Source organism: Colossoma macropomum, unplaced genomic scaffold (genome assembly GCF_904425465.1).
Source record: "Colossoma macropomum unplaced genomic scaffold, Colossoma_macropomum, whole genome shotgun sequence".
Classification (NCBI taxonomy): Eukaryota; Metazoa; Chordata; class Actinopteri; order Characiformes; family Serrasalmidae; genus Colossoma; species Colossoma macropomum.
The window spans coordinates 42,453,078-42,480,942 of NW_023494802.1; the positions used below are offsets into that span (position 1 = coordinate 42,453,078).

At 44.3% G+C, this 27,865-nt stretch overlaps 1 protein-coding gene and 1 long non-coding RNA gene across 4 annotated transcripts; one reads left to right on the forward strand and one right to left on the reverse strand.

Moving 5' to 3' along the window:
• Window positions 1-264: 264 nt before the first annotated feature.
• Window positions 265-1,079, reverse strand: LOC118822032. The gene is made up of 3 exons (XR_005008395.1): window positions 927-1,079; window positions 404-479; window positions 265-313 (listed from the first exon to the last, which is right to left on the reverse strand). It is a non-coding gene; the product is annotated as an uncharacterized LOC118822032 (long non-coding RNA).
• Window positions 1,080-3,212: 2,133 nt separating this feature from the next.
• On the forward strand, window positions 3,213-27,515 carry LOC118821948 (alpha-2,8-sialyltransferase 8E-like). Of its 3 annotated transcripts, none has more exons than XM_036590650.1 (7): window positions 3,215-3,608; window positions 5,372-5,464; window positions 6,072-6,158; window positions 16,808-16,952; window positions 17,847-17,959; window positions 24,059-24,142; window positions 25,852-27,515. In XM_036590650.1, the coding sequence occupies exons 1-7, from the start codon at window positions 3,502-3,504 to the stop codon at window positions 26,324-26,326; spliced, it is 1,104 nt and encodes a 367-aa protein (XP_036446543.1). In that variant the 5' UTR covers window positions 3,215-3,501; the 3' UTR covers window positions 26,327-27,515. The 3 variants fall into 3 exon arrangements, with proteins under 3 accessions (XP_036446545.1, XP_036446543.1, XP_036446544.1); XM_036590651.1 differs by having other exon boundaries at window positions 3,218-3,608; window positions 25,873-27,515; XM_036590652.1 differs by lacking the exon at window positions 5,372-5,464 and having other exon boundaries at window positions 3,213-3,608.
• The last annotated feature ends 350 nt before the right edge of the window (window positions 27,516-27,865 follow it).

Consider the following 27,865-nt stretch of genomic DNA (forward strand, 5'->3'; position numbering starts at 1 on the left):
GAAGAACTTGACTGACCCTCACAGAGCCCTGACCTCAACCCCATCACACACCTTTGGTAGAATGGAGATTGTGAGCCAGATCCTCTCGTCCAACATCAGTATCTGACCCCACAGATGCTCTTCTGGATGAATGGACAGAAATTCCCACAGACTCTCCAACATCTTGTAGAAGCTTCCCAGAAGAGTGGAAGCTGTTAGAGCTGTAAAGAGGGACCAACTCCATATTTATGCCTGTGGATTTAGAATGGGATTCATAAAAGCTCCTGTAGGTGTGATGTGCAGGTGTCCCCATACTTTTGTCCATATAGTGTAACTACGATATGAATAAAGAAGACAGTGTTAATATTTATGCATAACTAATGAACAGGAATGAAATTCATATTTGGTCAGCAAGTCTTCTCACATCTGGTCTCTTTGAGATGAGCTGTAACCTCAAGGCCACAATGATCCACTGTAGCTTCTATCAGCTCACCAGGCTTCTGTGGAGGAAAACAGGAGATTAGACCTGAACAGACTGTGAGGAGGAGCTGATTTGTTAGCTTTCTTTCAGCCAGAGAACAGTGACAGTCCACCCTAAATTCATGAGCAACATGCACAGCATATAAAGCAGACATATATCATGAGGACACATGCAGTGTGACTGGCTATATGAATTTCATATATTATGAGTGAAATTACTGGTTACATAACCACACACCACAGGCTAATGCTAAGCTAATGCTTGGATACACATATGCCACCATGAGTAAACAACAGAACACACACTCGGACAGAGTTTCCATCAGTGCTGGTGACTTCAACCAGAAGAAGTTCAGGAATGTTCCTCCCAGATTCGACCAACATGGCAAAAGCACAACCAGGAGAAACACCTTAGATTACGTCTATGCTAACATAAAGGACGCTTACAGGGCTGCACCCCCACCAACCTGGACAGTCTGACCAACTTTCTTTGTTTCTTATCTCACACAAAGCTTGATAACAGTGCCGAGCCGACCAGCAGGACAGTTAAAGTTTTTCTCCATGACCGACTGTTTTACACTCGCAGAATGAAACATATTTGCCCATCAGACAGACAGGAAGTGAACACTTCATCTGTACTGTCGTCAAGTCAAAGTTTATTTATATAGTGATTTTTACAATAGGTGTTGTCATAAAGCAGGTCCGAGCCCCCATGAGCGTTGCCAATGGCGACAGTGGCAGGAAAAACTCCCTAAGAGCAACAGGAAGAAACACTGAGAGGAATGAGCATTAGTATAAAATATTAAAATACAGAAACGACATCATACATCAGCTGCTGTGTGGACAGTGTCACTGTTAGTGAAAGGATCTGACCATACACAAACGAGGAACCACACATGAACAGTGAAGTCAAATGAGTGCTCTGGGCAGGAGACACTTCAGCATCACCAGAGCGAACCTTAAGGGAGGAAACAGGTCTGCAAAACACAACTACAAATTATTATTAATATTATTATTATTATTATCATTGTTATTATTATTATTATTATTATTATTATTATCATATTATTATTATAATTATAATAATAATTATTATTATTATATACTATTATTATTGTAATTATTGTTATTATTATTATTATGATTATTGTTATTATTAATATTATTAAGATTATTATTATTATTATTATTATTATTATTATCATGATAACACTTGAAAGCAGCAGGGCCTGATGGTGTACAAGGTTATGTACTCCAGGCCTCTGCTGACCAGCTAGCAGAGGTATTCACACATATTTTCTCTCTCCCAATAACTATCAGTCACTCTCAGCCTTGTCATTTCCAAATGCTTTAACGACAGGTTCTCACCTACATCAAAGACACTGTCCTAGCTGGTCTAGACCAACACCAGATTGACTACCAGGCTAACAGATGGACTGGGGCAAGCATGCCCACACAGTATCAAACTGGGCAAGCACACATCCTCCACCCTCACCCTGAGCACCGGCGTCCCCCAGGGCCGTATACTAAGCCCCCTTCTTTATTCACTTTTCACATACGACTGTCAACATCTCTAAAACGCTACTGTTTAAGTTTGCAAATAACATGACGGTCATTGGGCTCATATCAGACAACGATGAAGCCACAAACAGCAACAGGTGCAGAATCTGACATTGTGATGCACCAACAATAACCTGGTCTTAAACACCAGAAAGACCGAGAAAATTCTTGTGAACTTTGGGACTAATAAGAAACCACACACAGTCCATTCACATCCACACAGAGAACCTCTCCTGGGCCAACAACACCTCAGCAGAGGTGGATAAGGCAAAATAAAGCCTTTACTGTCTGAGGAGACTACGGAGAGTCAGCCTCGCTGACTGTATTGTTGTCATAGAGCTGCCATCATTGTTACTTCTTCACAGCTCTCGCTGTTTGAGGAGCACTTATAACATCATAAAAGACATCACACCATCTGTTTAAGGTCCTCCTGAGCAGGTAGGAGCACTGACCTCAGGTCAATCAGCACAGACAGACTGAAACACAGCTTCTTCCTGAAAGCTGTGGCCCAAATAAACTCAGATATCCGTCTGAGAGATTGATTTGTTGCTGTTATTGGACTGTATGCACTATTTTCTCATGTCATTTGTCATTTCAAGCCCCTGACTATGTGCAGCATTTCAACCACACGTCATTTAACACCCCAATCACTCTTTATCTGTCACACTGCACCTTTACTGCTTTTACTGCTGTTGATACATTTTTCACCCTGATGTTATCAGTATTTCATACTGTATATTGCTGATATTTTGTATTTCTTAACTCATTTTTGTGAAATTTATTCCTGGTAAATATGTGCAGTCTCAAATATAAATGCACCATTTGAGACTGATGCATTTCCAGTTTCGTAGTGCTTTCACAATGACAAAGTTCCTGAATGTAAAGCTGTACTGGGACCCACAGTGTCCTGTTTTATGTTGAATGTGTTTACAGATGAAACTGATGGAGTGTGCATTGTGTGTGAGGTGAAGTGTGTACAGTATTAATATAAAGGTCATAAATGTTTTCAGGTCTGAAGGAAGAACAACTTCTGTTATTTTATTCTACCCACCAGTATATAGATCTCAAGTGTGTGTATGTGTGTGTGTGAGTGTGTGTGTGTGTGTGTGTGTGTGTGTGTGTGTGTGTGTGCATGTGCGTGTGTGTATGTGTGGGTGTTGATGGTTCATCCAGCTCCACCCAATGAGAGATAACCGCACACACACACTGGGGACAGTGCAAAGGTTACCAACTATTTTCCAGCAGCTCCACAAACCCTAAAACTCAGGACAGCAGGATGCTTAACAGTGGACAGTTACTGAGGACGGTTACAGTGGACGACTACTGAGGACGGTTACAGTGGACGACTACTGAGGACGGTTACAGTGGACTACTACTGAGAATGGTTACAGTGGACGACTACTGAAGACGGTTACTGGGAATAGTTACAGAGGAGTTTACTGTGGTAACTGTCCCCTGGATGGTTCCAGTACACAGATACTGATGAAGCTGTGGTCAGTCGTCCATCAATTCCCAAAATCTCCCAAAATGCTGCTGACTGTGGGCAGCCTTTTGACTGTTTACATCATGATGATTCCCTTTCTCAGCAAGTGAGTCAATTATATATTATATATACAAATATATAAGATATTAGATCATGTGGAGATTTTACAGTGTAGAAGTACTAAAATGTAGAGATATTAAAGAGTGTAGAGATATTAGAGTGTAGAGATATTAGAGTGTAGAGATATTAGACAGAAATATTAGTGTATAATGACTGCTGGGTTTAGCTTCTGGCTCTCTGTGTACTGAACTACATTAACTCTAATATGTAAAGAATGTAAAGGAGCATCAGCCAATCAGAGACCACTCTCCAGATCCGAGTCACCTGAGGTCTAATTCTGTTCACTCGTATGTGAAGCACTGCTGCTGTTGTTCTAGTGCACACAGAGCTTTCACTGTTCTCTTGTTACTCTGTGTTTGACCTGGTTTGTTTTCTGACCATGGTTCTTGACTTTGTCCTCTTTGGCTGAGTCTACTTATACTCATGTTTGGCCTCTCAGTTTTTGACCTCTGTTTGGTTCACGGCGTTACATTTGATGTCGCTAATGATTCTTGTTAGCCTCTCTCTGGTTTTGACTCTCGCCTGTTTTACAATGTTGTGTTTAATTGATCCTCTTCACATTAAAACATCTGGCTTTTATTTTGTCTGGTCAGTTCTGCCACATTACGATGAGCCAGTAAAACTGAACAAAGCTCTTACTCTCCTACATTAGCTGATCACTAAAACAGATTTTCTCCAGAAGACTGAGCTCTCAGCTGCAGGTCACTGTGAGATTCACATTAATTTATTCAAATTTACTCTAATGACCTCATATCAAACCCACACTGACCGATACATCAGAGCTGCTGCTGAAATAATATCTGACTAAACTATAGCAGTGTTATTCCTACAGGCTGTGTTTATAGTCTCTGTTTTCAGTCCAGTTTTGTTCATATATTGGTTTCTTATTAACAGAGCTTGACCCGCCTGATTTTAGATCATATCAACCCTTTTCCTTCCCCTTTACAGTCAACTACACCATTAGTATCTATAATAATACTGCAGTATTAAGTACAGTTACTGTATACGATACCAGGTTGGGCCAAAACACTGACATTATGAAAGTGTTTTGTAAATATGATATAAAGACCAAATGAGTCAGAAATGATTTAGTAACAGCACTTTTAAATATGTTTTATTTATTGTTTCTGTGTTGATATACAAACTAATGCAAACATGTTTCTATGTACGCTATTCAGAATTCTTGAGTGTGGATTATGATAATACAGATTATCATTATAAACACATGAATACAGTCTAATCTGGAAACATCGCTGATGAAACTAAAGGAAGATTTTCTTAAACTTGCATTTTAATGCAAATTTATTTTAGTTTTCCGATAAATAAACTTTCACTGTTATATAACAATTTATCAGAGATTTAAACACTAATTTGCAGCCTATAATATTTCAGAAATATGTTAATTGTTTGCTAATATTGGCAGAGACTTCCCTGTGAACACTCACTTCACCTTTAACAAACATTGTTCTAAATATGTTATTAAAGTAAACTTTAAATGTAAGTGAATAGATTAATGATGAACAACTGAACTTTAAGTGGAATACAATAGAATCGAACTCTAAAACCAAATCCTAATCCTAACACTAATCATAACTGTTTACAGTGAAAGAATCTGAACAGAGATTATTAATAATCTGCGTCTCTGTAGATCGTCTGCAGGGACTGAACTAAACCACAAACCACTACAAACACGCTAAACCTGTCCGTATTTAATCGTCTCTAATGACTGTGTGTAAATATGATTTCCAGAGTGTATCCAGCCAATCAGATGCAGGAGTTTTATCACAGAGTGCACTGTTCCCGCCTCCAGGCCAAGATCTCCAACATGAGCACCACTAAAAAGTGAGCTGTTCATCCGTTACCGAAGATGTTCTGGATTGACTGCTGCTACTCAGAACTGAGCAGGATCATATTCATTTTCTATTCAGGAACATTTTCCTCTTTAAAGCTCTCCAAACGGAAGATCTGTAGTCGGTCAGAACGACTGTACTGAGTGCAGTGTTACGGTTTTACAGTCTTACAGAGGAACCAGAGGCAGTTCCACTGGATTATTCCTAAAACCTGATTTCACTTCTGTTTGATTTGATTAGAAAACAGAAAGACAGAAAACACAGAAATTAAAGCTACAGATATCATAACTGCTGTATTTAATGCACAACACAATAACTGTATAGAATACAGCACAATTATAGAACCACTGTAATATTACAACACAATAACTGTATATAATGTTGCTCTATTACTATAGACAATGCGTAATTGTTTACAATACTGCAGTGTTATTATAGGTAATGCTGTAACTGTGTATGATACTGTTGTATTATTTTAGAAGATGCCATAATCGTATTTATACAGCAGTACTGTAATTATCTATTATAATATATAATATAGTGCTTTTAATCAAATTTAAAATACATTGTTTATTACTGTTTTTGCTCATTGTTTTCAGGATGGACATGCAGGTGTTTTGTGCTGATGTAACTGATCTCTTCACCTGTTCAGCCAAACCCAACATCACTCTGAGGGAAACTTACAGGTACAGTGTGAGTTTGTGTGTGTGTGTGTGTGTGTGTGTGTGTGTGTGTGTGTGTGTGTAATGGTCTCTCGTAGCATTTAGCATATTAGCTATTGGTAAAAAGGCGTATGGTCAGTAAGCACTGCGGGAAACTGCAGGTGATCTTTTTAGTGTAAAATAAACAGCTCAGAGAAACTCCAGACTCACTGAGCTCCCCTGACTGTAGACACAAACCACACACAGAGGCTGACACAACAAACACCAGCACAGATAAACACACAACACTGACTGTAACTAAACCAACTAGTACAGTTACCGGGAGAACAGGCCCTGTATGCAAATGAGAAGCACACTAAATGTTTAAAACCTCACTAACACACCAACACACCACCACTTCAGTGTTACTGCAGTGCTGAGAATGATCCACCACCCAAATAGGACCTGCTCTGTGAGGGTCCATGGGGGTCCTGACCACTGAAGAACAGGGTAAAAAGGGGCTAATAAAGTATCAGAGAAACAGATGGACTACAGTCTGTAACTGTAGAACTACAAAGTGCACCTATATAGTAAGTGGAGCTGATAAAATGGACAATGAGTGTAGAAATCTGATCGGTGTATGCGTCATCACTCTTTGACGTAAGGAACGTAGTATGTGGTATGGAAGCTGTCATGGTCTTAGTAGACCACGAATGTACTTTGTTCATGCAATAGAAGGTTTTTACTTGATGTTTTCAGTCCTAGAGCGCCCTCTAGTGGCGAGTAATTCACTTTATCATATGTAGATTCATGTTCACTTCCAGTTCTCATAGGTGAAAGAGCGTCATAATTCACTCGTTGTCACCTGATGTTCAAGTAGAAGCAGTTTGCCTTTAAATTCATTCTTTTCACCAGATGGGCAATGTGTATAACTTTTCTTTTTTAATTTCATTTTATTTGCATATCTATGGGGTGGCACGGTGGCGCAGTGGGTAGCGCTGTTGCCTCACAGCGAGAGTGGCCTGGGTTCGATTCCCGGGCGACCAGGGTCGTTTCTGTGTGGAGTTTGCCTGTTCTCCCCGTGTCTGTGTGGGTTTCCTCTGGGTACTCCGGTTTCCTCCCACAGTCCAAAAACATGCAGTTAAGTTAATTGGACATGCTAAATTGCCCCTAGGTGTGAATGTGTATGTCTGTCTGTCTGCCCTGCGATGGACTGGCGACCTGTCCAGGGTGTATCCTGCCTTCTGCCCAATGACAGCTGGGATAGGCTCCAGCACCTCACCGCGACCCAGAAGGATAAGCGGTTTAGATGATGTATGTATGTATATCTATGAAAACAGGTAATCAGCTTTGTAGCTCTCTGCTAAAACTAGTTCTTCTTTATTTCTGTAATCATGGCTAATTTTAACATGGTCCCAGTTACTCTAGAGCATCTCAAGGATTTACGCTTTATTGAGACACGTATGAGTTAAAAAGGGTTAATTTGTATTTTTTCAATTTTACAATAAAGGAATAGGAGAAAAGGAACTGAAGATCAAGTTCTGCATCCATGTTCTTTGATCATCCTATAGCCTTGTGTTTAGCTTGCTGTACAGCTAAAAAGCAGCACCACTTAATAAGCCCATCAAAGAGGCATTCTTGAAAACAAAGGTATCTGCTGCTCACCAGCGGCTCAGTCGTCTCTCTTTACTTGTAGACACTATTTAGAGCGACACATAAAGAACAAACATAGCATTGTGGGTCAGATCAAGGCTACATCAGCTGATCACTAAAACAGATTTTCTCCAGCAGACTGAGCTCACAGCTGCAGGTCACTTATGAAACTCACCATACTCCATACTGACCCACACATCAGACCCGTTACCAAAATCGTTTCTGACCAATTTAGTAACTTTTAATAGAATGTATTACAGTCTCTCTTTTTGGCCTGAACTGGTATTGTGGCCAGTTTTCTTTGACTCGCCTGATTTTACATCAAACCACTTTCTTCCCATTCTTTATGCTTCTGCTAGAAAACACAGTCAACTAAACCACATGTGTCAGGTTTCAGTCCTCGCAGGCCGAATGCAGATAAGTTTATATTATAGCATGTGGGTCGGGGGGGCGGTGCAGAAGAGTTTGGACAAGTGCCAGTAATGCAGCTTTATTTTGCCGCTGCGGCCAGAGAAGAAGAGAGGACAATGAGGGGAAATATGCTCTTTAATAACACGAAAGGCTTCAGGAACCAAAGCGTGCTCTGATTTCCTGAGTGCAGATTATGATAATTCACATTATCAATATTGACACATGAATACAGTCTAATCTGGAAACACACTGATGATGAAACTAACAGAGATTCGCTTTGATTCTGCTTTTACCTGCAAATTTACTTCATATTTCTCGAAAATAATCATGCATGGCTGTAAAACTGTTCTGTGGGTTTATGTTGGAGAGGAGAGCTGAATCTGAACACTGAACACTGTCATGTAAATATGTTTAACACGATGATGCAGATTTATTACTGAAGTTTCCTCCATTCGACAACATTGCTTTATTGTTCTCTCGACCTGACCATCACTCCATCACTCGATCTGACCATCACTCCATCACTCGATCTGACCATCACTCCATCACTCGATCTGACCATCACTCCATCACTCGATCTGACCATCACTCCATCACTCGACCTGACCATCACTCCATCACTCGATCTGACCATCACTCCATCACTCGACCTGACCATCACTCCATCACTCGATCTGACCACCACGCCATCACTCAATCTGACCATCACTCCATCACTGGATCTGACCATAACTCCATCACTCAATATGACCACCACTCCATCACTCGACCTGACCATCACTCCATCACTGGATCTGACCATCACTCCATCACTCGATCTGACCACCACGCCATCACTTGACCTGACCATCACTCCATCACTCGACCTGACCATCACTCCATCACTCAATATGACCACCACTCCATCACTCGACCTGACCATCACTCCATCACTCGACCTGACCATCACTCCATCACTCGATCTGACCACCACGCCATCACTCGACCTGACCATCACTCCATCACTCGATCTGACCATCACTCCATCACTCGACCTGACCATCACTCCATCACTCGACCTGACCACCACTCCATCACTCGACCTGACCATCACTCCATCACTCGATCTGACCACCACGCCATCACTCGATCTGACCATCACTCCATCACTCGACCTGACCATCACTCCATCACTCGACCTGACCATCACTCCATCACTCGATCTGACCACCACGCCATCACTCAGTCTGACCATCACTCCATCACTGGATCTGACCATCACTCCATCACTCAATATGACCACCATGCCATCACTTGACCTGACCATCACTCCATCACTCGACCTGACCATCACTCCATCACTTGATCTGACCACCACGCCATCACTCGATCTGACCATGACTCCATCACTGGATCTGACCATCACTCCATCACTCAATATGACCATCACTCCATCACTCGACCTGACCATCACTCCATCACTCGATCTGACCATGACTCCATCACTCGACCTGACCATCACTCCATCACTGGACCTGACCATCACTCCATCACTCCATCTGACCATCACTCCATCACTCGACCTGACCATCACTCCATCACTCGATCTGACCACCATGCCATCACTCAGTCTGACCATCACTCCATCACTGGATCTGACCATCACTCCATCACTCAATATGACCACCACGCCATCACTCGACCTGACCATCACTCCATCACTCGACCTGACCATCACTCCATCACTCGACCTGACCATCACTCCATCACTCGATCTGACCACCACACCATCACTCAGTCTGACCATCACTCCATCACTGGATCTGACCATCACTCCATCACTCAATATGACCACCACGCCATCACTCGACCTGACCATCACTCCATCACTCGACCTGACCATCACTCCATCACTCGATCTGACCACCATGCCATCACTCGACCTGACCATCACTCCATCACTGGATCTGACCATCACTCCATCACTCAATATGACCATCACTCCATCACTCGATCTGACCATGACTCCATCACTCGACCTGACCATCACTCCATCACTCGATCTGACCATGACTCCATCACTCGACCTGACCATCACTCCATCACTCGACCTGACCATCACGCCATCACTCGACCTGACCATCACTCCATCACTCGACCTGACCATCACTCCATCACTCGATCTGACCACCACACCATCACTCGACCTGACCATCACTCCATCACTGGATCTGACCATCACTCCATCACTCAATATGACCATCACTCCATCACTCGATCTGACCATGACTCCATCACTCGACCTGACCATCACTCCATCACTCGATCTGACCATGACTCCATCACTCGATCTGACCATCACTCCATCACTGGACCTGACCATCACTCCATCACTCGATCTGACCATCACTCCATCACTCGACCTGACCACCACTCCATCACTCGACCTGACCATCACTCCATCACTCGACCTGACCATCACTCCATCACTCGATCTGACCATCACTCGAACTGACCATCACTCCATCACTCGACCTGACCTCACTCCATCACTCGACCTGACCTCACTCCATCACTCGATCTGACAACCACTCCATCACTCGACCTGACCACCACGCCATCACTCGATCTGACAACCACTCCATCACTCGACCTGACCACCACTCCATCACTCGACCTGACCATCACTCCATCACTCGACCTGACCATCACTCCATCACTCGATCTGACCATCACTCGAACTGACCATCACTCCATCACTCGACCTGACCTCACTCCATCACTCGACCTGACCTCACTCCATCACTCGATCTGACAACCACTCCATCACTCGACCTGACCACCATGCCATCACTCGACCTGACCATCACTCCATCACTTGACCTGACCATCACTCCATCACTCGACCTGACCATCACTCCATCACTTGATCTGACCACCACGCCATCACTCGACCTGACCATCACTCCATCACTCGACCTGACCATCACTCCATCACTTGATCTGACCACCACGCCATCACTCGACCTGACCATCACTCCATCACTGGATCTGACCATCACTCCATCACTCGACCTGACCATCACTCCATCACTCGATCTGACCATGACTCCATCACTCGACCTGACCATCACTCCATCACTCGATCTGACCATGACTCCATCACTCGACCTGACCATCACTCCATCACTGGACCTGACCATCACTCCATCACTCGACCTGACCATCACTCCATCACTCGACCTGACCATCACTCCATCACTCGATCTGACCACCACGCCATCACTCGATCTGACCACCACGCCATCACTCAGTCTGACCATCACTCCATCACTGGATCTGACCATCACTCCATCACTCAATATGACCACCACGCCATCACTCGACCTGACCATCACTCCATCACTCGACCTGACCATCACTCCATCACTCGATCTGACCACCACGCCATCACTCGACCTGACCATCACTCCATCACTGGATCTGACCATCACTCCATCACTCAATATGACCATCACTCCATCACTCGATCTGACCATGACTCCATCACTCGACCTGACCATCACTCCATCACTCGATCTGACCATGACTCCATCACTCGACCTGACCATCACTCCATCACTGGACCTGACCATCACTCCATCACTCGATCTGACCATCACTCCATCACTCGACCTGACCACCACTCCATCACTCGACCTGACCATCACTCCATCACTCGACCTGACCATCACTCCATCACTCGATCTGACCATCACTCGAACTGACCATCACTCCATCACTCGACCTGACCTCACTCCATCACTCGACCTGACCTCACTCCATCACTCGATCTGACAACCACTCCATCACTCGATCTGACCACCACGCCATCACTCGACCTGACCATCACTCCATCACTCGACCTGACCACCACTCCATCACTCGACCTGACCATCACTCCATCACTCGACCTGACCATCACTCCATCACTCGATCTGACCATCACTCGAACTGACCATCACTCCATCACTCGACCTGACCTCACTCCATCACTCGACCTGACCATCACTCCATCACTCGATCTGACAACCACTCCATCACTCGACCTGACCACCACGCCATCACTCGACCTGACCATCACTCCATCACTTGACCTGACCATCACTCCATCACTCGACCTGACCATCACTCCATCACTTGATCTGACCACCACGCCATCACTCGACCTGACCATCACTCCATCACTCGACCTGACCATCACTCCATCACTTGATCTGACCACCACGCCATCACTCGACCTGACCATCACTCCATTACTGGATCTGACCATCACTCCATCACTCAATATGACCATCACTCCATCACTCGATCTGACCATGACTCCATCACTCGATCTGACCATGACTCCATCACTCGACCTGACCATCACTCCATCACTGGACCTGACCATCACTCCATCACTCGACCTGACCATCACTCCATCACTCGATCTGACCATCACGCCATCACTCGATCTGACCATCACTCCATCACTGGATCTGACCATCACTCCATCACTCAATATGACCACCACGCCATCACTCGATCTGACCATCACTCCATCACTCGACCTGACCATCACTCCATCACTCGATCTGACCACCACGCCATCACTCGACCTGACCATCACTCCATCACTGGATCTGACCATCACTCCATCACTCAATATGACCATCACTCCATCACTCGATCTGACCATCACGCCATCACTCGAACTGACCATCACTCCATCACTCGACCTGACCATCACTCCATCACTTGATCTGACCGTCACTCCATCACTCGATCTGACCATCACTCCATCACTCGACCTGACCACCACTCCATCACTGGACCTGACCATGACTCCATCACTCGATCTGATCACCACTCCATCACTGGACCTGACCATCACTCGATCTGACCATCACTCGAACTGACCATCACTCCATCACTCGACCTGACCTCACTCCATCACTCGATCTGACCATCACTCCATCACTCGATCTGACCATCACTCTATCACTCGATCTGACCACCACGCCATCACTCGACCTGACCATCACTCCATCACTGGATCTGACCATCACTCCATCACTCGATCTGACCACCACTCCATCACTCGATCTGACCACCACGCCATCACTCGACCTGACCATCACTCCATCACTGGATCAGACCATCACTCCATCACTCAATATGACCATCACTCGATCACTCAATCTGACCATCACTCCATCACTGGATCTGACCATCACTCCATCACTCGATCTGACCACCACGCCATCACTCGATCTGACCATCACTCCATCACTCAATCGGACCATCACTCCATGACTCAATCTGATCATCACTCGATCACTCAATCTGACCATCACTCCATCACTCGATCTGACCACTACGCCATCAATCGATCTGACCATCACTCCGTCACTCGATCTGACCACCACGCCATTGCTCGATCTGACCATCACTCCATCACTCGAGCTGACCACCATGCCATCACTCAATCTGACCATCACTCCGTCACTCGATCTGACCATCACTCCGTCACTCAATCTGACCATCACTCCGTCACTCAATCTGACCATCACTCCATCACTCAATCTGACCATCACTCCATCACTCAATCTGACCATCACTCTGTCACTCAATCTGACCATCACTCCATCACTCCATCACTCGATCTGACCATCACTCCATCACTCAATCTGACCATGACTACATCACTCAATCTGACCATCACTCCATCTGACCATCACTCCATCACTCAATCTGACCATGACTCCATCACTCAATCTGACCATCACTCCATCACTCAATCTGACCATCACTCCATCACTCAATCTGACCATCACTCCATCACTCCATCACTCGATCTGACCACCACGCCATCACTCAATCACTCCATCACTCGATATGACCACCACGCCATCACTCAATCTGACCATCACTCCATCACTCAATCTGACCATGACTCCATCACTCAATCTGACCATCACTCCATCACTCAATCTGACCATCACTCCATCACTCGATCTGACCACCACATCATCACTCAATCTGACCATCACGCCATCACTCAATCTGACCATCACTCCATCACTCCATCACTTGATCTGACCACCACGCCATCACTCAATCTGACCATCACTCCATCACTCAATCTGACTATGACTCCATCACTCAATCTGACCATCACTCCATCACTCAATCTGACCATCACTCCATCACTCAATCTGACCATCACTCCATCACTGGATCTGACCACCACACCATCACTCAATCTGACCATCACTCCATCACTCAATCTGACCATCACTCCGTCACTCAATCTGACCATCACTCCTTCACTCCATCACTCAATCTGACCATCACTCTATCACTCAAACACTCAATCTGACCATCACTTCATCACTCAATCTGACCACCACGCCATCACTCAATCTGACCATCACTTCATCACTCAATCTAACCATCACTCCATCACTCAATCTGATCACCACTTCATCACTCCATCTGACCATCACTCCATCACTGGATCTGACCACCACAACATCACTCACTCAATCTGACCATCACTCCATCACTCAATCTGACCATTGCTCTATCACTCAATCTGACCACCGCTCTATCACTAAATCTGACCACCACTCCATCACTCGATCTGACCACCACACCAACGTTCAATCTGACCATCACTCCATCACTCAATCTGATCACCACACCATCACTCGATCTGACCATCACTCCATCACTCGATCTGACCACCATGCCATCACTCGATCTGACCATCACTCCATCACTCAATCTGACCACCACGCCATCACTCAATCTGACCACCACGCCATCACTCAATCTGACCATCACTCCATCACTCCATCACTCGATCTGACTACCACAACATCACTCGATCTGACCATCACTCCATCACTCGATCTGACCATCACTCCATCACTCAATCTGACCATCACTCCATCACTCGATCTGACCACCACGCCATCACTCAATCTGACCACCACAACATCATTCAATCTGACCATCACGCCATCACTCAATCTGACCATCACTCCATCACTCGATCTGACCACCACAACATCATTCAATCTGACCATCACGCCATCATTCAATCTGACCATCACTCCATCACTCGATCTGACCACCACGCCATCACTCGATCTGACCATCACTCCATCACTCAATCTGACCATCACTCCGTGACTCAATCTGATCATCACTCGATCACTCAATCTGACCATCACTCGATCTGACCATCACTCCATCACTCGATCTGACCACCATGCCATCACTCAATCTGACCATCACTCAATCTGACCATCACTCCGTGACTCAATCTGATCATCACTCGATCACTCAATCTGACCATCACTCCATCACTCGATCTGACCACTACGCCATCAATCGATCTGACCATCACTCCGTCACTCGATCTGACCACCACGCCATTGCTCGATCTGACCATCACTCCATCACTCGAGCTGACCACCATGCCATCACTCAATCTGACCATCACTCCGTCACTCGATCTGACCATCACTCCGTCACTCAATCTGACCATCACTCCGTCACTCAATCTGACCATCACTCCATCACTCCATCACTCGATCTGACTACCACAACATCACTCGATCTGACCATCACTCCATCACTCGATCTGACCATCACTCCATCACTCAATCTGACCATCACTCCATCACTCGATCTGACCACCACGCCATCACTCAATCTGACCACCACAACATCATTCAATCTGACCATCACGCCATCACTCAATCTGACCATCACTCCATCACTCGATCTGACCACCACAACATCATTCAATCTGACCATCACGCCATCATTCAATCTGACCATCACTCCATCACTCAATTTGACCACCACAACATCACTCAATCTGACCAACACAACATCATTCAATCTGACCATCACTCCATCACTGGATCTGACCATCACTCCATCACTCAATATGACCATCACTCCATCACTCGATCTGACCATCACTCCATCACTCGATCTAACCATCACTCCGTCACTCAATCTGATCACCACTTCATCACTCAATCTGACCACCACTTCATCACTCAATCTGACCACCACTCCATCACTCGATCTGACCGTCACGCCATCACTCAATCTGACCATCACTCCATCAGTCCATCACTCCATCAGTCCATCACTCCAGTTTAATCTGCACTACTGATTTCTTTTTCTGATCATGTTTCAGTAGTGAGTGTCACTGACAGCCACAGGTTTAATCTGGGTTTAATCTACGAACAGTCGCCTTTCAGATCTAGTAAATCTCTGCAGCTGCTCCTTCCTGCTGTTCGCTTTAAACTAAACACTATTGTAAACGTCTATAAACTGTTTTTACAGTTACATATTCGTTAAGACAGACATGTAACACGTACAGCACTAATCCTGCGAGACATTTTTCATTCAGTCCACCTAACCTAGAACTAAAACTAGTCCTGATGTTTTAGTTCATATGAAATATGAAATTCTCCACTAGATCAACTATTTGCAAACACAAACCCTTAAAAAATCAGGTCTTCAGTCTATTAATGACCCAATATCTCTCTCTCACTCTCTCTCTGTCTGTATCTCTCTCTCTCTCTCTCTCTCTCTGGTAGAGTGCAGTTGAGTTCCTGCTGTAATGCGTCCGGTTCTCTGTTCCTGACTCAGAAGAACTCTGAGGTTAATCAGAGCGTTCCATATGAAACCAGACCAAACGTCAAATACAAACTCAGACCTGATGTGTACAGGAAGCTGCCTCAGGTACGGCTCAGTCAGGACTTCAGTCCAGCTTCACCGCTGATGACCAGAGGTGTGTTTGATCAGACAGGACACTGACATCGTCTCATGTCCTCTAGTAGCTGTGATATTATTGTGGAGTTCCCCAGGGTTCTGTTTTGGGTTCTATCAGTGTATGTCACCTCCGTGATCTGTAATCAGAGATGATGGGACTGATTGTACTGCTGATTGTGTCCAGAGTGAATTTCACCCATTTTAAAACCTTTTGTAAACAATCCTACATGTGTGTTTTAGATACAGATTTAAATTTTGAAATCTGTATTGAAGACTGTTCAAGATGTGCTTTACATGGTAATTCCAGAGTGTTTGTTTTCCAGTTATTTCCTAGGTTTGTTCTGACTAGGACTCTATTGCACAGTGTGGCTGTTGCCGCCTGCAGTCTTTAATAAAGGAAATTGACTTCTGCTTAACTGCGTCTCTTTAATCGCAGTGAATGCATTTTAAAATTTTCTCCAGAAGTGCAGTTTAACAGTTCTTTGAAACAAATGCAGAAATGCTTATTCGTGATTTTATAACTAGTAATCTGGACTGTAGTGATGCTGTTTCTGTTCTCCAAAAAAATAATAAGTGAAACAACATAACAATAAATGACTCTTTTTCCAAAATTTTGCTGCACATGTTCTCTCCAAGACCAGAGAGATAACCCATATTAGTCCTGTTCTGAAGACTTTACTCTAAACTTTAAGACACTTTCATTGTATTTTTAATCTTTAGGGAACAAACAGTTTATAAAGTAAAGGTCAACAATCAGAGGATATAAATCCAGGATGATGATCTTTTTTTAAAAAGCTAGTAATTGATCTCGAGTGTTTAGATTAAACTGTTTATTCAAACAGTCATGTGTGTGTGTGTGTGTAGGACATGCCCTGGAAGGGGCGCTCTCTGGGCCATTGTGCTGTGGTGGGCAGTGGTGGGATTCTACTCAACAGTAGCTGTGGAAGAGAAATCGACAGTGCAGATTTTGTCATCAGGTAAAACCCATCATTGTGTAAAACCCCTCATCACTTAAAAATATTCATCAAGTAAAAATCACCATCGGTAAATCTCATCATCTATAAAACAAGACATTGAGTAAAACCCGTCACCAACACTGTGTATTAATATCTACCACAATAAATAAGTGAGTATGGCATGCGCCCGTCCCCCAGGCCCTGATGACGGCCGCGAGAGCCGGCAGGAAGACGAAGCCCGGTGAGGACAGTGGGGAGAGGAGAACCGTGAGTTCACTGTGTTCACTCACATCCCTCGGCGGTGTTCAGGATTCATGTGCCATCCTCGCCAGGCTTCATCCTCACTCGGAGTTTGGGCCCTGCCTTTCTGCTGGCTCTCACGGCCGTTAAAAATATCTATAAAAAGCGGGAACAAAAAATAATACTGTAAAGTCTATTTTTAGATGGTTAACTAAAGCACTGTCCACACGGAATTAAAATACTGAGAGTCTCTACATTTTCTGTTTGAAATGAAATAACTTATTATTATCAGCACTGACACTGCAGTTAGATTGGACTAATGTTGTAATGAAGGAGGCATGTAGGTCTGTTGGCAGTGTGGAATGGCTTTATTTGGGGCAGTTCAACACTCAGAGTTCATAGAACATGCAGGAGTTAAAACACAGGTATGTTGTGTTTTCGTTTTTACGGAGACATGGACTTAGCCATTCAGCTCGACAGCCTGTTGTGCTTCTGTGCAGACAGAGATGCTGAGCTGTGCAGTAAGACTCGAAGTGTAACTCTGAATGGTGTAAAAACATGATGCTAGTCTCCAGTCACTGCTCACCGCTGGTGGAGTTTGCGATTGTCAGAGCCAGGCCATTTTATTTGCCAAGAGAGCTAAATACGCTGTACATAGTAGCGGTGTACATAGCTCCCAGTGCTAAAGCTAACACCGCACTGAGCAGGCTGTGCAGCGCTATCAGCGATCTGCAAAACACACCCAGACGGACTGTTTATTGTTGCTGGAGATTTCCACCATGCCAATCTGAAGTCAGTGCTCCCTAAATTCCACCAGTATGTGGACTTTGCAACCCGGGGGGCTAACGTGCTGGATCTTGTTTACACAAACATCCCCGGCGCGTACAGGGCTGAGCCCCGCCCCATTACGGCTACTCAGACCACATCTCTGTGATGCTTATTCCAGCATACAGACCATTTATCAGAAACTGGCCACCAGGAGCTATCTCTGCTCTTCAGGACTGTTTTGAGCACACTGACTGGGAGATGTTCAGAGAAGCAGCAACCTCCGGTGACTCCATCAACCTGGAGGAGTATACAGAATCAGTGACTGGCTACATCAGCAAGTGCATTGATGAAGTTACTGTCTCCAAACTCATCACAACACACCCCAACCAGAAACCATGGATGACTGCAGAGGTGCGCATGCTGCTGAGAACCCGTGACAAGGCTTTCAAGTCAAAGGGACAAAGCAAGCCTCAGGATAGCAAGAGCCAAGCTTTCCCGGGCCATCAAAGAGGCCAAGAGTGCCTACTCAAAGAAAATCCACAATCACTTTCAAACACCGCTGACACACGGCGCATGTGGCAGGGCATCCAGGCCATCACCTCCTTACCTCCTCACCTCCATCATTACAAATCACCTCCACCTGCTTGTGACAGTGATGCCTCCCTTCCAGACACGCTAAATAACTTCTGTTTGGTTTGAAGCACAGAACGGCACGACGGTGAGGAAATCCACACCTCCTCCAAGTGAACAGGTACTCTGTTTGTCCACAGCTGATGTGCGGAGAACTCTACACAGAGTCAACCCATGGAAAGCACCAGGATCCAACAGCATACCGGGCAGAGTGCTCAGAGAATTCGCCGTACAGCTGGCTGATGTTCTCCTAGACATATTCAACATCTCTCTGAGCACTGCAGTCATTCCAATGTGCTTCAAGTCCACCATCATCATCCCTGTGCTAAAGAGTGTCCTGCCTCAACGACTACCATCCCATTGCACTCACTCCCATCATCATGAAGTGCTTTGAGAGGCTTTTTATGAGGCACATTAAAGATCAGCTTCCTCCTTCATTGGACCCACTGCAATTTGCATATCACCCCAACTGCTCAACAGATGACGCCATCTCCACCACACTCCACCTGGCTCTCACCCACCTGGACAATAAAGACACTTATGTCAGAATGCTGTTCATAGACTTCAGTTCAGCATTCAACACCATCATCCCTCAGCAGCTGATGGGAAAACTGAGCCTGCTGGGCCTGAACACCTCCCTCTGTAACTGGGTCCTGGATTTCCTGACTGAGAGACCTCAGTTAGTCAGGATAGGTAACAACATCTCCAGCACCACCACACTGAGCACCGGTGCCCCTCAGGGCTGTGTGCTCAGTCCGCTGCTGTTTACCCTGCTGACTCATGACTGTACTGCAAAGTACAGCTCAAACCACATCAAGTTTGCTGATGACACGACTGTGGTGGGTCTGATCAGCAAGAATGATGAGTCAGCGTACAGAGAGGAGGTGCAGCGGCTAACAGACTGGTGCAGAACCAACAACCTGTCTCTGAATGTAGACAAAACTAAAGAGATGGTTGTTGACCTCTGAAGAGTGCGAGTTGACCATGCCCCACTGAACATCACTGGCTCTGCTGTGGAAATCGTCTGGAGCACCAAGTTCCTTGCTGTCTACATCACAGAGAACCTCACCTGGTCCCTCAACACCAACTCCATAGCCAAGAGAGCCCAGCAGCGCCTCTACTTCCTGCGGAGACTGAAGAAGGCTCATCTCCCCCTCCCATCCTCACCATGTTCTACAGGGGGACTGTGGAGAGCATCCTGAGCAGCTACATCATCGCCTGGTTTGGGAATTGCACTGCATCTGACCGCAAGACCCTACAGCGCATAGTGAGGACAGCTGAGAAGATCATCGGGGTTTCTCTCCCCTCCATCACAGACATCTACACCACACACTGCATCCGCAAAGCCACCACCATTGTGGACGACCCCATCCATCCCTCACACAGACTTTTTTCACTGCTGCCGTCTGGCAGAAGGTACCGGAGCATCCGTGCCATCACTGCGAGACTCTGCAACAGCTTTGTTCCTCAAGCAATCAGGTTTTTAAACTCACAAGGACTGAACTAAATCCCCAACACACACACACACACCTCTTTTGATGCTCTACTTGCACTGTTTTACTACCTCAGTAATCTGCTGTGTTTATGTATGTTATCTGACTATGTAACTTACCGATCACAGCATGTTTAATATGTCTGCACCTTATTCCACTACCTCATGTCCAGAAATGAGTGCTGTGTCGGTGCTGCACTGTCCGGTCTGTTTACTGTGCCTAATGTCTGTTTAATTTATTGTATTTATTGTATTGTTTCTAGCTTAATTTTTGTTTGCACGCTGTACATTTGCACTTTGTAATTTTGTACTTTGTACTTTTGTTCCTTGTTGCAGGTTGTTGTTCTTGGAGGAACGTAATTTCACTCCACTGTGTACTTGCATGTAGATGGAATGACAATAAAAGCCTCTTGACTTGACTTTTATTAAGGATGTTAGATGAGAAGAAAAATGGAGCAGATGAATTTGATTCAGTGTGACATGGTGACATGCTGCTTAACAGACATCTGGGTCTGAACCCCTGATTAGAAAGTCAAGGGCAACAGCGGCAAGAAAAACTCCCACTGAGAAAGAAACCTTGAGAGGAACCAGGACTCAACAGGGGAATTCCTCTCCATCCTCCTCTGGTGGATCCCATATTGTGAAGATTGTGTTAAACGAGGCAGGCAAAGGGGTTGGATGAGAATAAAGCAGATTACATCCTCCTGAATGAACTGAACATGGACCAGGAATGGCTGCTGGAGGTAGCTGATCCATATGACAGTTGATGGGCCTGAGAGGCAACTGGATGATGTTCTGGCCACTGTGGGAGGTAGTTTGGCATGGAAAATACTCTTGGTAACAGCACAGATATTCAGTTATGACACTGGTTGAGAATCACTTGCTTGGAATTTAAGCCCCCAAAACACTGACAATGGTGAAAAGACATGGCTCCCAGGACTGAGAGCTGAATGAGATGAGAGAGTAAAGGCAACAGCCAAAGTCACTAGGAGAGCAGCAGGTTACTGGCACCATTTTCACAAACAAACCAATAGCAGTCCAGTCAGAGGGAAAAATGAAGAAATGGAACTGAGTCGAGATAAAGCTCATTTGAAGTGGGGCTGACCTGAGGTGAAGCCAAGTTAAGACAGCGGTGAGTTGCAGAGCTGACTCTGTCCGCTCTGAACCTAGGTAGAACTGATTTGAGATGGAGCAGATCCGAGATGGGACTGATCTGACATGGAGCCAAGCTGAAACAGAAAGGAGTTGCAGAGCTAAGGCGCATAAAAGTGGATCTGAGAAGAAGCCAAGTGGAGTCAGAAATGAGATGCAGAGCTTTTTGTACTGGAGCTAACCCGAAACGGAGCAAAGGCGAAGAAATAAGTTGCAGAGCTGATCCATTATGAAGCAGAGTTGAGACAGAAATAAGTTGCAGAGCTGAGTTGTGTTGGAGCTAATCCAAGATGGAGCTGGTCCGGGATGGTGCCGATTGGAGTGAGGAGCTGTATAGCTGAGACACATCAGAGCTGAACCAGGAAAGGGTTGAACTTGAGATGGAGCTGGGATGAGATTGAGTCATGAAAAGTCAGAAAGGAGTTGAAAAGCTAGGCAAGGCAGGGTAAGACAGGAAGTTTGGCAGAGGAGCACGAGCCGTCAAGGCTTCAAGCCTCGTTGGAATTGCGGAAAACGAGCAGGGAGACTGTGTGTGGCCAGAGAAATCGAGATCCTACATCCTATCGAGGGCTCACTAGCCAGAGCAGCAGAAGCGATGAAAATGGATTTCATAGCAATGTGGACTGGACTGTATCTGCAGAAGGAGCAGGCAGACAGCTGAAGGGAATTCAGGAGAGAGAGTCCAGGTCTGTACTAGAGCGGCTCGTAGCTGCACTGGCCTCTCGCAACTGACTGCAAATCACAGGAACAAAAAGTGAGGATATGAATTTATAGGCCTAGATTGGAAGAAGGAGGAGTTTCAGCCATGTTCCTCCCCCCAAACTTCAGTTATAACTACATAAAGTCTGTGCAGCAAAAATATCAAGAGGGTAAGTTTCATGCCGGTGAAGAACATCATTGTACAGCTTGAAGCTCCACAAGGCATACAATCAAGGAAGATGAAGCAGCAGCATCAGGATGGGCAGTTGTTCAACTCAGCAAAGAAACACACAGGCAGATAGTCCTGTTAAGAGTGACTGATTACAGTATACAGTGTTAACAGAGTGCAGCACAGACTCCAGGAGGTTGAGGTAAAAAAAAGTATGAAGTCACTGGGTTTGATATGTTCCAGTCAAGTTTATTTATAGAGCACTTTTTACAACAGGTGTTGTCACAAAGCAGCTTTACAGAAGAATCCAGGTCTGAGCCCCCAAGATCTTCACCAATGTTGACAGTGGCAGTCAAAACTCCCTCAGAGCAAGAGGAAGAAACACTGAGAGCAACCAAGACTCAAAAGGGGAACCCATCCTCCTCTGGTCGATACCAGATAGCAAACAATAGCACAAGAGCAAAATGAACATTTTACCAAAATGAGATTTTACCAAAATGAGATTTTACCATTACTATAAATGATTAAAATACAGAAAAGGGAAAAGCAGGTGAAGTAATGGCTCTGATTAAATATTTTGAGTCTGGACCACAGCAGTAGCATCAGGAGGGTCAGTTCATGCAGGTGAGGTTTGCACAGCATTGTACAGCTCTGTGGTGGTCAAACTGATGCAGAAGATGGGCGAGCAGTGGACACCCGATCAGGGCAGAAGAAGAACTGCATCAGATGCACAGGATGGGTAGCTGTTCAACTCAGAACACACAGACAGTTCTGGTAAAAGTGTGTGAGTTCAGCTCTGACATTTTAGACTAGTAAGTGCTTAAAACTTACAGTTAAATTCACATCAAGTTAGAACATCAGTTCACGGAAAGATTCAGATTCTGAGTAATATTTATAGAGGAAACAGGAACGATGTGTCAACAGCGTGTCTTTAATTCTAATGACTCTTCATTCTAATGTGTCTGAGCAGATTTAACATGGCTCCAGTCAATAACAGTGATGTGGGTGTGAAATGTGATCTGATGAACATCAACCTGAGTCAGATCAGCAGAGAGTAAGTCACTGCCTCATCTACACACATTATAACTGTTATTTAACGTAAACAAAGCTATTCCTCTTTAACGGAGTGACACCCCAGCCAACATTTCTACTTATGGCCCCCATGGGTTAACAATGAGCTGCCAATTGGACCCCCTTTGGGCTGCCCAGTTGGGACCTACAAAGATTTGTCCACCAGCTTCATGTGGGCCATTAATGAGCCCATCTGAGTAATCATCCACTGGCCCCACATGTAGGTTAAAAAAGGGGTCAAGGTTGGCTTCAATTAGATAGATAGACAGACAGACAGACAAACAGACAGATAGATAGATCGATCGATCGATAGATAGGTAGATAGATAGAAGTTTATTGATCTCAAAGAGAAATTGTAGTTAATTACAGTGACTTCTAAATGAGTTAATATTTTTCATGAAATGGTAAAATGTCTCACTTTCAACATCTGATCTGTGCGCTATGTTCTACTGTAAATAAAATATGGGTCTATGAGATTTGCAAATCAATACATTGTTTTTATTTACATGTATTTACATTTTACTCAATGTCCCAACTTGTTGGAATTGGGGTTGTACTTTAACTAGTAGCTTAACTCCAAATATTATTTGACAAGCTTTTTAGACTGTTAGCTATCTGCAAAACTGCGTATTACACAGCAAATTCCTCACAAATTTGTATCAGAAATCAAACTGAATCTAATTTTACAACTTCTTAATCAACAAAATAAAAAGATTAGCATAAATTGTATAGATAATTCTATAAATCGAATTGAAAATGAAATGATTGATAGCTAACTAACTAACTAATCCCTTTAACAAAATGTTCCATATCAGTGATATCGGACTAATTATCACTTTCTTATAGCCATATTTCTGTTAATTGATCCTCAGCCATGTAAGGCTAGCCTTTTAGCATTTTAAGGCTGAGGGCATCTAGAATGTTCCAAGCAGTTTCAACCAGTTATAGAAATTGGTCTTTAATCCTTAATTATGCATTATGATTATTTATAATATTGTATTTAAAAAATTTAAATGTTGTTTATAAATTTTTTACGTATTTCAAATTCCATGTTTGTATATTTATGAAAATAAATGCTGATTACAAACTGATTACAAAACAACTCCCAGGACTCACACATGAGTTGGTAATTTGAGTGAGGCTCAACTAGAGCCCACATCTGTAGCCTAACTGAGTCACACAACATTAACTCAACGTGGGCCCCCAACCCTAACCCAACTATGGCCCAAAACTCTAACCCAACTGGGGCCCATAACAATGGCCCAATTAGGTCCTACAACTCTGACTCATATGTGGCCCACAGCATTAACTCGCCTGGGACCCACATCTCTAACAAACTGGGGCCACAACATTAACCCAACGAGAGCTCATATCTGTAGCCCAACTGTAGCCTTACTGGGTCACACAATATTAACCCATCTCAGGCACACATCTGCAGCCTAACTCGGTCACACATTATTAACCCAACTGGAGCCACAATGTACCCCCCTGAGGCCCATGACTGGAGGCTAGCTGGGACCCATGATTATAACCCAGGTGGGGCCCACATATAGCCCACTGCAAGCCCATTCCCAGGTATAACCCGCGCAGCCCCTTTAAAACTCACATGGGGCCCACATGGACATGTTAGCTGGTACAGATAGTAAATTTAATCATTGTTCTGGTAGATGATTGTGAAATAACAAGTAGCAGTTGTTTCTCTTTTTGTTTTAGGTTTTCTGACTTCATGCGTAACGACAGCCGTTTAAGACGAAGGCTGAGTGAATACACTAACACGTCCTTCATGATCGCTGCCTTCGCCTACACATTCTGCACTAAACAGTCCATTAACCTGCTGCAGGCAATGTGGCCTGAGCGCCACCTGCTGTTCTTAAGCCCCACCTACATGCGCACACTGGACCGATTCTGGAGGGGGCGTGGCCTGAGGGCACAGCGCCTATCAACAGGGTTTATGCTAATCAGCTCGGCGCTGGAGCTATGCGAGAATGTGCACGTGTACGGATTCTGGCCGTTTAGCACTGACCTGCACCAGCGGCCGGTGAATTATCATTACTACGATAAAATGCAGCCAGACCGTGCAGTGCACGCCATGCCCGAGGAATTCCTGCGCTTACTGCAGCTCCACAGCCAGGGGGCGCTAACACTGCACCTGCAGCCCTGTGCCTGAACACCAGGGGGCAGCGCTGTGGAGGATAAATCGACCACTGCAGCTTCATTTCAGTGATTCTGTTTTTCTGAATAAAACTAAAATTCATTCCATCAAACAGAAAACTTCATATGCAGATATATAAGTTGTATTTAAATGTATTTAAATGCAAAACTGAGAGCATGTGCAGTGAACCTTGATAGTTTTGTGTGATGATCATTAAAATCCACTGTATCTACTAATCTGATCCCACAAAGCAGGATTTTTTGCTTGTCCAGCTGACTTTACACTTAGTTTGATCTATTTTTCTGTCTCAGGACGGTGGACTGCACTTATGTATTGTATTGTATTGCACTGCTCTGTGTTTAACTCTCTTCCTTTTTCTCTCTGTATCAACAGGGACTTTTTGTTTCTAGCAGTATCTGAGCTCAGGACTGTCTTTCTCTCTAACCTATTGGTAACTAGCAAAGATACTTTCTCTAGATAGACAGAGCACTTTTGGTAAGTCGCTCTGGATAAGAGCGTCTGCTAAATGATGTAAATGTAAATGGATCTTTTTTGTTGTTGTACATCACCATGATAAAATGCTGCATCTCTGACCTGCTCCAGGGATGGTTACATTCAGGATTGAGGACCATAACAGCTCTGCTGACCAATCAGGGCTGAGCTTCTGACTTTTGACCGCTGTGAGAGGAAGCTGATCAAATCTTCACTCACTTGTTTGGTCAGCGTATCTGAGAGATATCAGATTAACCTGCTCTGAAATGTCCCTATAAATCAGTACAAGCTGGTAACAAACACTGAAATAACTCACCAAGTCATCAGAACTGAAGGACATTTATATTATACTGAAGTTATTTCACTCGTGACAGAACGTGAACTCAGCTACGTTCAGTAAAGCAGCTAAATTAGCTTTGAAAAGTCACTAAAAAGGTTTCAAAAGGTTTATATTTGAACCCACTTTCATATCATCACTGCTGTCTCAGTAAATCTGATAACGTTTATAAAGTCTCGTCTGTACAGTGTCTCGTCCTCGTTTGGGGATACATCGTAAAAAGGGATGCAAAAGTGTTTAAAATTATTTGTAATAAAACTAAATAATTAATGAAAGAATCTCACCATTAATGTAATTTATATAAAAGTTTGCTGTAATTATTGTGTTTCTGTCAGAATTCATTTCATTAAATTACATCCATGACAGTGAATCATATACAGATACTGAAATGCTATTAAAATGTAAACTTCTGAAAAATGCTGCTGAGCCTGGGCATCCTGCTGACCACATCATTATGATTTCCATGTGCAATCAGTGAGTAAATAATGTTTTTATTGATGTATATATTGTGCATGTGCAGTATATTTATGCATGTAATTATATCATCTATGTATATAAAACACTTTGTGTATTAAGCTGATAAAATAAGTTCAAGTTAGTTCGAAACAGTGGAGCCTGAAGATATTAGAGCCTGTAGAGACATTAGAGGTTTCTTCACCTTCTCTACTGCTTAATATTTATTTTCTCCCCAATTTAGTTGTTTCCAATTCCACTCACTAGTTCTG

Excerpts from the sequence above, each read along its gene's own strand:
- LOC118821948 (XM_036590650.1), top strand. The coding sequence starts at position 3,502 with ATGAAGCTGTGGTCAGTCGTCCATCAATTCCCAAAATCTCCCAAAATG. Across the intron at positions 6,159-16,807 it reads ACTCTGAGGGAAACTTACAG|AGTGCAGTTGAGTTCCTGCT; the intron begins GTACAGTGTGAG and ends TCTCTCTGGTAG. Across the intron at positions 17,960-24,058 it reads AGTGCAGATTTTGTCATCAG|ATTTAACATGGCTCCAGTCA; the intron begins GTAAAACCCATC and ends GTGTCTGAGCAG.